The sequence below is a fragment of the Rhinolophus hipposideros genome (genome assembly GCF_964194185.1).
Source record: "Rhinolophus hipposideros genome assembly, chromosome: 21".
NCBI classification, from domain to species: domain Eukaryota; kingdom Metazoa; phylum Chordata; class Mammalia; order Chiroptera; family Rhinolophidae; genus Rhinolophus; species Rhinolophus hipposideros.
Genome location: NC_138067.1, coordinates 37,589,863 through 37,603,252, shown reverse-complemented (window position 1 = coordinate 37,603,252; position 13,390 = coordinate 37,589,863). Strand labels below are relative to the sequence as shown.

At 50.9% G+C, this 13,390-nt stretch overlaps 1 protein-coding gene across 1 annotated transcript; it reads right to left on the bottom strand.

Moving 5' to 3' along the window:
• Nucleotides 1–1,532: 1,532 nt before the first annotated feature.
• KCNK6 (potassium two pore domain channel subfamily K member 6) lies at nucleotides 1,533–12,899 on the bottom strand. The gene is made up of 3 exons (XM_081033196.1): nucleotides 12,533–12,899; nucleotides 6,196–6,591; nucleotides 1,533–6,013 (listed from the first exon to the last, which is right to left on the bottom strand). Exons 1-3 carry the CDS (start codon nucleotides 12,852–12,854, stop codon nucleotides 5,790–5,792), a joined length of 942 nt encoding a protein of 313 aa, XP_080889322.1. The 5' UTR covers nucleotides 12,855–12,899; the 3' UTR covers nucleotides 1,533–5,789.
• Between the last annotated feature and the right edge of the window lie 491 nt (nucleotides 12,900–13,390).

Here is a 13,390-nt window from a genome sequence, read left to right as displayed (position 1 = left end):
GGGCAGTTGAGATTATATGCCATTCTGGAGCTAAGGAGAGAGGCGGGGTCATGGTTTGGGACTTCAAAGGGCAAGAAGATAATTCACATGGAGAAGGAGAAGCAAATGTTTGGTAGATAAATATTTGGTGACCATGTTTAACAATGGAACACAGAGGACTTTGATCAAAATGTCTTTCTAGGTTCCTGTCTATCACACCTACCGTGTTTCCCCCAAAATAAGTAACCTAGCCAGACAATCAGCTCTAGTGCGTCTTTTGGAGCAAAAATTAATATAAGACCTAGTATTATATTATATTAAGGCCAGTCTTATATTATAGTAAAATAAGACCGGGTCTTACATTAATTTTTGCTCTAAAAGATGCAATAGAGCTGATGGTCTGGCTAGGTCTTATTTTCGGGGAAACATGGTAGTTCATATTAAACTATACTTATCTGTGATGATAGTTCCCTTCCTGGAGCCTGTCCTCTATCTAAATTCCTTTAGGCAGTTAGGGGAAAGGTCAAAGGTTTTTCCTGAGTCTTTTGTTTCTTAAAAATAACCAGCTTAAAATAATATCCCAAAAGACATATTTTGGGGTGATAAACTTTGGTCCCCCTCACAGGTGATGCTGATACTGACGGTCTGGGGACCACATCTTGGGAACCAGTACTCCAAAACCTTCTATGACTCCCCAGGACCTTAGGGAAACCTCCAAAGTTGGTTTCAAGAACCACGTATAATCTCATGCCTGTTGGCTTTCTTATCCCGCTCATCTCTTTTCTCCCTATAGACGTGTGTAGCCCACTCCCTAGTTATGCTTCTGGATAGGGGGTGCTTTCTCTCCTCCAGACTGCACATATTGTAGCACCTTCTGGAATATTTTTCCCTACTTTGTTAGCTGACCACTTTCCTCCCCTCAGATCTTTGTGATACATGACCAGCCCCCATCCCTCTCCTGACCGCACTAGGCCATGACTGGGAATGGATCTTTTTTCCTCACTGAATCACAGGCTCCCTGAGGACAGGGCCTAGGGCTTTCTCTGTCACTTATTCCTGACTCTGTCCAACACAAAATAGGTGTTCTATGTAAATGAACAGCTGATGGACATCTATGCTCCCCAACCCCACAGGCCAGGAAGGAGTGACTTCATCCGAGGGAAGAAACTCAGCAGCTCTGTACCTGAGCCCTTCTAGATTCCAGAACAGAGTCAGAGACTAGGATCCTCTCATGGCACCCCCACTCAGGACAACAGCCCCACCAGGTGGGGATGCCTGTTACATCCGGATGTGCAAGGTAAATACTGCAGCATCCTTTATGCCAGAGACAGCCAACACCCACATGTCCATTAAGGAAACAAAATAATTTATGGGATGTGTGTCCTAGATGAGGCACTGCAGACGTAAAAAAGGACTGTGTGTCTCTGGAATGGTCTCTGAATTACACTGGGTTGGTGGAAAAAACCAAGGTGCAGCAATGAGAATAATATTAGAAAGAGCATATAAAAATTATATACTTATATAGAACATATAAAAAAGCAAGGTGCAGAAATGATAATAATCATTAGCCAACATTTTATTAAGTACCAAACACTGTTCTAAGATATTTACAGATATTAAGTTGTTTAACTCTCTAACAAGTCCATGAGGTAGTTGCTGTTACTGTCCCATTTCACAGATTGGCAAACTCAGACACAGGGAGGCGAAATCACTTGCCCAAAACCACAGGGCTTGGGAGTGACAGAGTTCAAATTTATACTCAGAGACTCTGCCTCCAGAGTCTGTAATGGGAATCACCTCACCATACTAGGTACCACTTGTGTAGAGGGAAAGAAAAAAATGACACACATATGTACACGCATATATTCCTGGTATTTGCCTGGAAGTAGACCTGAGAAATCGTCAGCACAGCCTGTCTATGGGAGAAAAACTGACCTTCCACTGTGCACTCTTTTGTACCTTCTGAATTTTTAGCAGGCACTTTCTTTTTTTTTTTTGGTCTTGAACTGAATGGGGCCTGGTTTTCTTCTAGAGGAATTTGGAAGGAGAAGTGGTGAGGAACAGAAACCAGATCACACAGGCACCTCCCTCAAGAAGGTGAGAAACAACTGCTTCCCCAGCCAGCTGCTGACTTTGGCAGCAAGGTCCACCATGGCCACGGTGAGGACCCAGAAGACCGGGAGGCTGAGAGAGAGCGAGACAGCAGAAGTTTCTGAGCTCCCATGGGACAAGGTGACCAAGCAAACCTTCCTCAAATCCGTTTTGCACTCCCTGTGTGACCTTGGACAAATTATTTAACTTCTCTGGGCCTTCTTTCCTCAACAGTAAAATGTGGAGAGAATGTACCTAACAGAGTTGCGAAGAGGGTTAAATAAATTATTATATATCAAGGGCTTGGAGCAGTACCTAGCTCATAGTAAATCCTACGTACTGTATTTTACTGTGTATAATGTGCACCCACGTTTTTGGCCCAAACTTTCAGGGAAAAGAATCTTTCATTTTAATTCAAATATTTATTTGTTTATATTTAGGTACTTGTTTTTTGTATTATAAAGGAATTTTAGCATTTATTTATTTATTATTGCACTTTTAACTCATAAGCATAAATAAAAGAATTAAAAACTTTTGTATAAATATGGAATTAGTACTACCCATGTGTAATGCATATCCTTATTTTTCCCTCACAAATTTGGGCAAAGTGTGAATATACATGGCAAAATATGACAAGTGTTTTCTATTCCTGTTATTAAAACAATCTAGTGTACCTTTTTAGCATGATTTAACAATGTTGACTTCTCCCTCCTTAAAATTCTGTCATCTCTTATTAATACTCCCTTCTGGTTTTCCTACTCCTCTCTGGAACTCCTTTTCTGTCTCTTTTGTAAGCTCTTCTCTCTGGTATGAGGACATTGGTTGAAGCGTCACTGCTTGCCATAGGGGTCCTTTATGTTACTTAGAAAAAGCCCCCTTTGGGCATATTCAGCTTTGAACTTAAGCCCTATTTATTTCCACCCTGCCACCCAGGCAGCTCTTCTGTAGGTCCCAACCTGCATAATTGTACATGCTGGACCTGGCTGATGAATCAATGTCCGCCCATCTTCCCAATCTTCTGCCTTTTTCATAGAAGAGCAGTTTTGTTCAAGTATTCAGGAGCCTCTAAACTGAAACTTTACCCCCAGCCTCAGTTCCCAGACTCAGGGTAAATCGTAAGGAATCCAAGCGAATCAAGGTGAGCTCTATCACTCTGGCCAATGATTGTTTCAGGATGGGGATGTGAGCCAATTTTGGCCAATGAGGTGGAAGAGGAAGCCTGCTGGGAAGATTTGGGGAAAGGTTTTCTTGCTTCCAAAGAAATAACATGGTAAATGATGCCCCCTTCTTCTAGTACTAAAAATCGCCAAGTCTGGTTGTGATGCCTGGACCTGCAGCAGCCACTTTGGGGCCATGAGGGGAGCCCATGTGGAAGCCAAGCCTTCAGCTGAGGGTGACAGAGCAGAGAGAAGAAATCTGGGGCCATAAGAGCCTCCTGAAGCTGTGGGTTGTATCATGCCCAGAGCCCTCCCCAACTCTGGTGACGTGCAATATACAATTATGTCATTGTTTCACCTAGTGCCAATCAAGATTTTGTTACTTGCTGCCCAAATCCTTGCTTCCTGATATAAATATATAAATAGCCTAAGGCTGACTTCTCGAGGCTGGTCTTCTCTTCATTCCACTCAGGGTTGCCACACCCACCTTCATGGTCTTGGTTCCCAAATCTGTCTCCAGTCTCAACCACCCCCTCAGCCCTAGCTCTGGGGGTCTTGTGACCTCCTGATATCATCCCCTGTGTATCTTTAGCCCCTCACAACCACCATGTTCCAAACCAGTCTCAGCATCTCCCCTCAAACCTGTTCTTTCTCCCAGGTCCCCATCACAAGGGCAGCTGACCATCCCTGGCCCTCCCCTGGTCTTACCCGTCCCAAATCTGTAAGGCCTACAGCCTGTCCGCTTGGCCTCCTGAGCGTCCCTCCACCGACACCTCCTCCCGTTGGCCCCAGCTAGCCCCATCACCTCCTGCTTTGTTCCTGTCCCGGCCTCCCCTGGGCACCTGGCCTGGGTCTCTTCTGATCGATGTCCACAGAGAAGCTAGGGGGAATCTTCCTAAGGAGTAAACCTATCCATGACCTCTCCTGCTCAAAACTCTTCCATAACTCTCTAGTGCCCTCAAGAAAGAAGCTAAGTTCCCAAGCTGGGCATGTAAAGACACTTAAGATGCCTGTGTCAACCACTCCATCCTCATTCCCCATTCACTCCACACTTGTCACAGAAGCTGATGTCCAACATGCTTTCCTACCTCTGGGCCTTTGCACACATGGTTCCACCTGCCAGGAAGGCCCTCCCCATGCCCTCTCCACTTGTCTACTATCAAGGCGCAGCTCAGACGCCCCGTCCTTTCTGTCACCTCCAAAGGGCTTGGTAGAGGTAACAGCTCAGTAGATGGGCCTTTGGCAGTAAGTACTATCACTGATGTACTATCTTGGGAGGGATCAAATCTGGGGGGAATAACAAAATCAATCACCTCCTAGCTCTGTGTCTAAGACAAGGGACCTCCCCTCCCTGTGCCTCAGTTTCCTCATGTGTGGGAAGGGGATGATAATATGATCTTCCCCACATGTAAAGTACACAGAACAGGGCCTGGCCAAAGAAAGCATCACAGAAAAACATGGCAGGCTCTGTGAAGTCATCTTGTGAAATGGGTACTATTATTATTGCCATTTTACAGATGAGGGACCTAAGAATCACAGAGGAGAAGTGATTGCCTGAGGACATGGGCGGAGCACAGCTGAGTTGGGAATTGAGCCCTAGTAGGTAGGCTGGCTCCAGAGCTCAGTGTGAAATATACTGTTAGTGCTTGGTAAATGGGGACAGCTTTTACAATGGTGTCACGGCTAAGAGCAGCACCTTCCATGTCACCTGGATCCAGACTGGGATCCTGTTTCCTGCCTGCCAGGCTACTAAGGAAGATTCTAGCACCTAGGCCTACCCCGGGGCTCTCTGCGTGGGCCTTGCTCCCTGGAGACACCCGAGGAAAATCAGGTACACCTTCTTTCCCTGACTACTCCTCGCATTTCAGGGCTGAGTTCAGTTTTCCCTTCCTCCAGGAAGGCCTCCCTGACCTGCCAGGTGGGATTGGGTACATTCCCTGTGTTTTTTCCATCACACCACTGACTACTCTCCCTCCCCCACTGAAGTCCTGCTGGTTCTGGGCTCACTGTATGGGGACAGGTCTGGCTACGTCACTGAACTGAGAGCCCTGTGAGAGTGGGGCCTCACCACCTGGACCACTACTGTCCCTGGCACTGCCCAGCATGGGCTGGCACAGAGGAGGGAGTTTTGGATGAGTGAGTATGTTCTTTCCACCTAAAAGATGAGGAAATCAAGGCTCAGGGAGGGCTGTCACTTGCCCAAGGTGTAGTGACCGATCTAGTGCCTGAAATGAGGTCTGAGCCCAGAGGCTGGTAGAACCAGCATGACTGAGGCAGATGGAGTAAATAAAAAAATAAGAAACAAAGAGATGGTGAGAGAGAAAGATAGAGACAGTGAGGAAGCCAGAGAGGCACAGAGTATGGGGGAGATAGAAGAAGGGGCTGGGAGAACAATGTGATGCTGGTGCTGGCGGAGCCCAACAGGTACGACAAAGGACAGACAGTTGGTGGCAGTGCCTCGTGACACCAGCATGTGCCCATGACGTTCTAATGCATCAGCTCCAGTCATGTGACCCCTCAGCCGAAGGCCAGGTCCATCCAGCGTCAGGGAGCCTGCCCCAGCTACCTGGGGATGGAGGCATAGTTCGTGTGGGAGCCAGCATTGAGTTGCTGGTGCAGGTCCGGCTGGGAGCCCAGAATATCCACCCGATCGTCCTCATCCTCACTGAAGCTGGCAGGGCACGGGCTGGGCAGCAGGATGAGCTCTGTGAGGCCATGAAGGTCAGACACGTGGCGGAAAGTCTGCAGCACCAGAACCATGGCGACCAGCCCCAGGAAGAGGTAGGCTGTAAAGATGGCAGAGGGGCGATGGGTGGACCCTTATCCTAGGCAGGGCCAAGGGGCTACAGAAACCCCCAGCGTGAGGCCATGACCCTCACCTCCCCCTCACACAGGGCCAGGTGTCCCTCAAAGCCTCCAGGGAAAAGCCGTGTCCTGTCCTTAACCCCCCGCCAGCCACCCCACTCACCTGTGACCAGCAGTTTGTAGAGTGCCCGGTAGGGCTGGCCAGGGGCCTCCCCGGGCACATAGTCACCCAGGCCGATGGTGGACAGAGAGATGAAGCAGAAGTAGAAGGCATCCAGGAAGCTCCAGGCCTCTTCAAGGTGGGCAAAGACTGCAGCAGGCACCACGAAGCAGATGGTCACCACGACCCCCAGCAGCACCACCAGATGCCAGCGGGCCGCCCGCCGCGGGTTCCAGCCCCAGCGCATGCTCAGCCAGGACAGGGGTGCATGGGTCAGCAGCAGCGACAGGCGCTGGGCCGAGACGGTCAGCAGCAACATGGTGGCCGGCACACCCAGGAGGGCAAAGGCAATGGAAAAGGCCTTGCCCGCGTCAGTCAGTGGCGTCGTGTAGCCATAGCCTGCAGAAGGGACGAGGAAATCCTTCTGCCACTCAGCACCCACACTTGGGGGTCTATGGCCACCCTAAACCGAGACCTCATTTCACCCTTGAACCTGCCCTCCTCCCATTCTTGTCTCTGGTGATGGCACCTCCATCCTTCTGCCTGCTCAGGCCAGGAGCCCTGGTCTCATCCTCGACTCCCTTATCACTCACACCCACTCTCCATCCGTCAGTGAATCCTGTTGTCTCCAGTTTCAAAGAGATCCCAAACTCACCCACTTCACCCCACCTCACCGCCATCCTCCACCCTGGTCCTCTCTACCTGTCTCCTCCATGGCCTCCCCTCTCCCCCCACCCTTGCCACCAGTCTGCTCCCCCACGCAGTCAGAGAGATGCTATAACCACTTGTGTTAAGTCACGTCCCTTCCCTGTCAGAGCCCTCCTATGGCGCCACCTTATTCAAGTAAAAGCACAAAATCCTCATCATGACCCAGCAGGGAAAGCATGCTCTCACCCCAGGACCTTTGCACTGGCTGTTCTTTCCCTATGGAATATTTCCCTCAGGTATCCACAGGGTTACCTTCCTCCCCTCCTTTAGGTCGTTGCTCAAATGTCACCTTCTCAGTGAGGCCTTCCCTAACCACCTTGTTTTGAATTGTTAAACCCTCTTACTCAACTCCTTTTTCAGGGGAGAGGGGTTGTTTTCATAGCACTTAACATCTTCTAGCATACTATATGGTTTACTTATTACTATTTGTCTCCCCTACTAGGGGGCGAGCTCCAGGAGGGCAGGGGCTTCTGTCTGTTTTGTTCACTGCTGAAGCCCTGGTCTCTGGCAGAGTGGGCATTCGACCAGTAGTTGAAATAATAAATGAAGGGTGCAGGCTTTTGCCTGGCTAGGAGCCTTAGTTCCCTTTACTCTAAAATGGGTGTGACAAACCCCACTGGGTTTCTGGAGGGCTGTGGGAACCCAGAAAGATCAGTGTGAATATGAGTTCTGCAAAAAGAAACATGAGAAAGGGGAATTCAGGTGTCAGTGAGATGGGCTCATTTAAGCAATGTGTAATTTAAAATCTTTTTCTATTTCCCAAATAAATCAACCCAAAAGGTCAGATATATGACTAGGGTAGTAAGGGGCCTGGTTTATGTTGACAGTAAAATGTCTTACCCAAAAGACTACAGACCTAGCCCTATGATCAAAGAGTGGAAACATGCGCATGAGAAGGCATTTACCTGTGTCCATCTTCCATACAAAAGGATCACTTGGTTTTTATATACTCAAAAGAATTGAAAGCAGGGGCTTGAAGAGATACCTGGACACTCATGTTCATGGCAGCATTATTCACAACAGCCAAAAGGTGGAAACAACCCAAGTGTCTCCATCGATGGATGGATAGATAAACAAAATGTAAATACATACAATGGAATCTTATTCATCCTTATGAAGGAAGGAAATTCTGACACAGGCTACATGGATGAACCTTGAAGACATTATGCTAAATGAAAAAAGCCAGCCACAAAAAGACAAATACTATATGATTCCATTTATATGAGCTACTCAGAGTAGTCAAAATCATAGAGACACAAAGTAGAATGCCAGGGGTTGGGGAGAGGGGTGAATGGAGAGTTAATGTTTAATAGTTTCAGTTTTGCAAGATGAAAATTGTTCTGGAGCTGGATGGTGGTGATGGTTGCACAACAATGTGAATGTATCTAATACTACTTAAGTGAGCACTTAAAAATGGTGAAGATGGTAAATGTTATGTGTATTTTACCACAATACAAAAATTGGAGAAAAATAAAGCACCCTCTGTTTTTTTGCTGGACACATGGTCATCTGGAATAAAGACCTTCCCTCCTCCCTTGCAGCTAGGTGTGACTCTGAAATAATTTCTGGCCATTGAGGTATACATGAAAGCAAGCAACTTCCATGAAGTGTCCTAAAAGACACTTAAAAAGACGGAGATGCCTAGCTCCCTTCATTCCTCCCTCCTACTGGTTGGAACACAGACATGAAGGCTGGAGTTGAGCAGCTATCTTGGACCATGAAGTGACCTTGGGAATGGAAACTGCACAGAGGAGTTATGGAGGAACATGAGGGCTCTGACCATGCAGTAGCATTCTGGCCTTGGACTATCTTAAATGTGAACAAGAAATAAACTTCCAGCTTATTTAAGCAACTGTTATTTGAGGTTTATCATTTATGGCTCCAACCCTCATTAATACAAGGTTTTTTGATGGAGAAACTCCAGCAGCCTGGCTGGAATGACAGGTTTGCAAATGACACGAAATCCTTATAAACAGAAAAATCATAGTTAGACTAGAATGGAGGCTGTGTGCCTCAACTTGCTACCTCAGAGAGCCCTGTCCAAATCAGTGCCTTGCCATTTATTTCCTGCATGACATTGGCCAAGTGACTTCTCCTCTCTGAGCCTCAGTTTCCTCAGAGTCCTGCAAAATGGGCTCATAAACAATGCCTTCCTCAAATGTAATAGTAACAGTTCTAACAGGCTGCAATAGGGCGTAGCACCTAGCAGGGCAAGGAAAGTGCTATCATGACAGTCATCCTCACTTCCTCTCTCCTGAATCCCACTTCTCACAGGCTGACTCCTCCACTCCTGGCCTCAGTTGCAGCAAGGCTGCCTGGATCAACTCCAGGCCCCACGACTCCTCAGCGGGCTTGGGCCTATGGCAAGACCAGGGGCGCCGTGGGAGAGGGCTCTCTAAAAGACGTTTGGTTTTCCGTGTGTCACATACATTCAGAGCTCTAGGCTTCCCCACCAATAACAATGAAAACTGAGGCTCAGTGAACATCAGTTATCACCAGCCTTCACAACGACAGACTCCCTTCCTTCTGACCAAACTTTAGTCAGGCTCCTCTGAATCCTCTTCTTGACTAGGTCTAGTTTTAGCAGGAATCCTAAGTCAGTTTAGGGAAAATCCCCCCACTCTTGTACCTGATCAAATTCCTCATCCTCCACCCTTGAGAGCTAAGGCCTTGGCCTGTCTGTCTCAAGAACCCTCTTAGACCAGTAAACAAGAATCCCCCTACGTGTCTCCTCTTACCGCATTTCCCCGAAAATAAGGCCGGGTCTTATATTAATTTTTGCTCCCAAAGATGCATTAGGGCTTATGTTCAGGGGCTGTCATCCTGAAAAATCATGCTAGGGCTCATTTTCCGGTGAGGTCTTATTTTCGGGGAACCACAATAGTAATTTTCCATCCATGGACCCCCCTCACTCTGCTCTCAGCTGTATACCTCCAGCTGTCTTTATTACATTCAGAGTTGAGTTTAATCTCTCTCCCTATTGCAATAACTTACCATTCTTAACAAATGTCCAAATAATTTTTCTTTTACAATATATACACACCACCCCCTTCTTTGTGCAGGCCTAAGAGGTAGTGTGGTGTGTTGGTTAAAAGCACGGGATTTGAGGCCTAATGGCCTCGGTTTAAATCTCCACCTTCCTAGTTGTGTGGTCTTCGACAAGTTGTCCAGCCTCTCTGGGCCTCAGTTTCTATTGCTAAAAATATAGGGCCGCTAATGATACCTGCCTCACAAGGCTGCTCTGCTGATTGAGTTAAAGCTCATATGAAGCAAGTCTTCTGCTTTGACTATTACTGTGAAGTGGGGAGTGTTATTCTCCCCATTTTACAGATGAGGGAGGACACTGAGGTCTAGACCTGAGCAGTGGCTGAGCAGGGATCCAAACCCAGGCTGTGCCTGCCTCGAGTTTGGCTTCTTCGCCTATCCTACCTGGGACGACTTTTCAGAAGCCAGGATCTGGGAAGAAAGAGGCTGATGGAGACACTCATGTGACCCAGTGAAGCTGGGGAGCAAGCCAAGTGAAGCCGGCAAACAGGTTGGGCGGGCCCAGCCAGCATGGAGAACAGTCAGTGAGGAGCACCCAGCCCTGCTGCCAGTGGCCTTGGTTTGCTAGTCCACACAATGGGGCACCAAAGGCAAACGCCATCTGCTACTGTGGGCAGGGAGGAGTTAGGAATCTGGGCTAGGTCTGCTTCAGCAAACCCCACCCCAGTTCAAATCCTGAGTGAGGAGAGGAAGAGGAAGCTTGGGGGAGGGGATTGGAAAGACCTGCAGGGCCTGACAACAGGGATTTCCCAGGTCTGCTGGGTGCTGAGGTGGAAAGGGATTTCCAGGGTAGGGCTGGGCGGAAGGGGTTGGTCCCACCTGAGGGGGTGGTTTCAGAGAAGGGACTGAGAGACGGTAATCTGAAATCAGAGGATGGTGCCCTGGTTTGAAACAAATCCTGCTTTGGGGCTGGGGTCCTGGGACTAGAGGAAAGAGGGGACAGGCACCAGGACAGACTAGAGGAAAGTGGGGGCATTTTCTGGATCACAAGTGGGATTGGGAGGGGAATCCTCAAGCGGAGGGGGATTCTGAGCCCAAGGATGCCTGAGGGGATGCGATGGGAGTAGACAAGGCTAAGGAGATGTCGAGAGGGAGTGGTCCTGGCTGAGTGTCAAGGTTAGAAAGCGGATATCCGGGAGGGTTCTGGGGTGGAGAGGGTCTGGAGCACCCTTAGCAGAGGGGAGAAACTCAGGTCCAAAGCAGGCGGGGGCAGTGTTGGGGTAGACAGGGAAGTCCCAGATGTGGGTCTGGAGATTGGAAGGTGCCAGGTACCCAGGAGATTCCATTTGTTTGGGAAATCTAAGGTGGCCAGGGGTTCTCGGGGCTGGGGTAGCAGGTGCAGAGAGCAGAGTCCCTGGGCTGGCATTGCGTGTAGGGGGGACTCTGCTCTCAATGACAGTGTGTGTGGATGGCACTGGAGTCCCTGATAGGAGGTCCAGGTGGTTCTGGGGCTCTTGCTGAGGGGTGTCAGGGTCCAGAGAGTCTCAGCTAGGGGTTTTCATGTTCAAAGCGGCCCCCATGGGGTCCCTGGTTTGGAAAGCAGTAGGGTTTTTGCTGGAACCAGTTTTGGGATTGGAGGGGAGGGAGTCCTGGTTAGGGGACTTCTGGTTGGAAAGTCAGTAGTTCTTCCTGAAAGGGTGCTCTAGCTCCCTCCATGGTGGGTCCCTCTCACACATCCACAACTGGGGGCAGCTGAGTTGGAAGTTCCAGGTTCAGAGGGAACTGGGGTGTCTCTATTGGGAGGAAAACCCTGCATTGAGGGCTTCCCAATACAGAGGAAATGACAGTGGAGTATGTGGAGAGTGGTCCTGTGTCTGGGGTCAGGGCTACCTGCTGGGGAGTATGAGGATAGCGTGGTCCTCTGTCTGGAGGAGGGCAGGGGCCCTGGCAGGAGTGTGGTCTAGGTCCAAAGGGGTGGACATCTCAGACAGAGACTCCAGGTCCTGGCTGAAGGAGCTCTACTGGCAGGTCGTTAGTGATGGCACCCTGAGAAGGTCTAGAGATTCAGGGTCCTCAGTGGGGCACCAGCGTCTGGAGGAGGTTGGGGAAGGGCTTCCCAAGGGGCGACCCAGGACATATCTGGAGAGTCAGGAGACATTGTCGGAGGGGATGGCAGTGTGAGCCCAGAGAGAAGGGAGAGGTCCTTGGTGGCTGAGGTCTGGGTCCAGAGCGGGCCAGGGTCTCAGGCCAAGGCTGTCTGGTCCTCGCTGGGGGTCTCTGAGGGTAGTCCTGGGCCCAGAGGAGACTGGACAGACCAGGGTCTCCAAGGCGGTTAAGGCAGAAGAATGGGGTCCCAGGTGCTCTCTGGAAGGTACTCTGAAGGCGGCCCTCCTCCCAGGGGGAACCTGGTTCCCGCTGGGAGGAGAGGCTTGGATGGGACTTTGCCGCGGGGGGCGGATCCCACAGTGTAGATGCGGGTCCTCGCTGAGGGATTTTCAGGGGATCCTAGGCCCAGAGCCGATTGGGAGTGATGTGCTGAGATAAAGGTATCTCGTGAGGGCTCCCGGGTGTCCCAGGGAAGGGGACGGGGGTGAGGGGGGGGACCCGGATCCTCGCTGGCTTATGAGTCGGGGAGGCGCTCACATACCCACGGTGGTGACCAGCGTGCTAGCGAAGAAGAGAGCCGAGGCAAAATCCCAGGCGGGGTCCGAGGCGTTGGCGGGCCACGAAGCGTTGGCTAGCGCGGCGCGCCCCAGCCGGCCGGCCGCCAGCACCCGCTCCACGAAGGCATCCAGGGCGGGGGCGGACACGCACGGGCTGCGCCGCAGCAGCTGCTCCCGCAGCGTCTCCAGCTCCGCGCGGAGCTGAGCCTCGTACGGCTGCTCCAGCCGCGCCACCAGCAACGCGCCCAGCCCCAGGTACGCGGCGTAGACGGCCAGGGCTCCCGCCAAGAGAGCGCCCCGCGGCATGGCGCCCGTCCGCGGGCTCCCCGCCGGCTCCCCGCCGAGCCCCGCCGCCCCGCTGACGTGGCCCCGGCCTCCGGACTGCCCGGCGCCCAGCTTCAGTTCCGGGAGTGCTCGAGGCGAGGCCACCAGCGCCCCAAAGAGGAACCGGAGGAAGGAGGGGAGGGGCGAAAGTGGAGGAGCGCCCCGCCTCTGAGAAACTGAGGCACGCCCTACCGCCAGGTGTTAGTGCCGAGAGGGTGGAGACCCGGGCTCCCGGACTTAGAAGACCAAAGGGATGCAAAGATTGGGGGCATTCTCCCTTTCCTTCCATCCCTTCCCTTTCTGCCTCCCACGCGTCGCGGCTCCCTAGGTCAGAGAGAATCCGCGCGCTCTCCTTCTCTCGCGGACTGAGGAGTCGGCCCCAGCGCCCCAGGGCCATCGCTCACGGCTGCGAAGATCGTGCACTACATCTGGACGAACGGCCGAGGGGCCACACTAACATCCAGTCCTCACTCCTTTCGCCAAGTCATGCGCTCTGGAGTAGGGTTGCGTCCACCCAG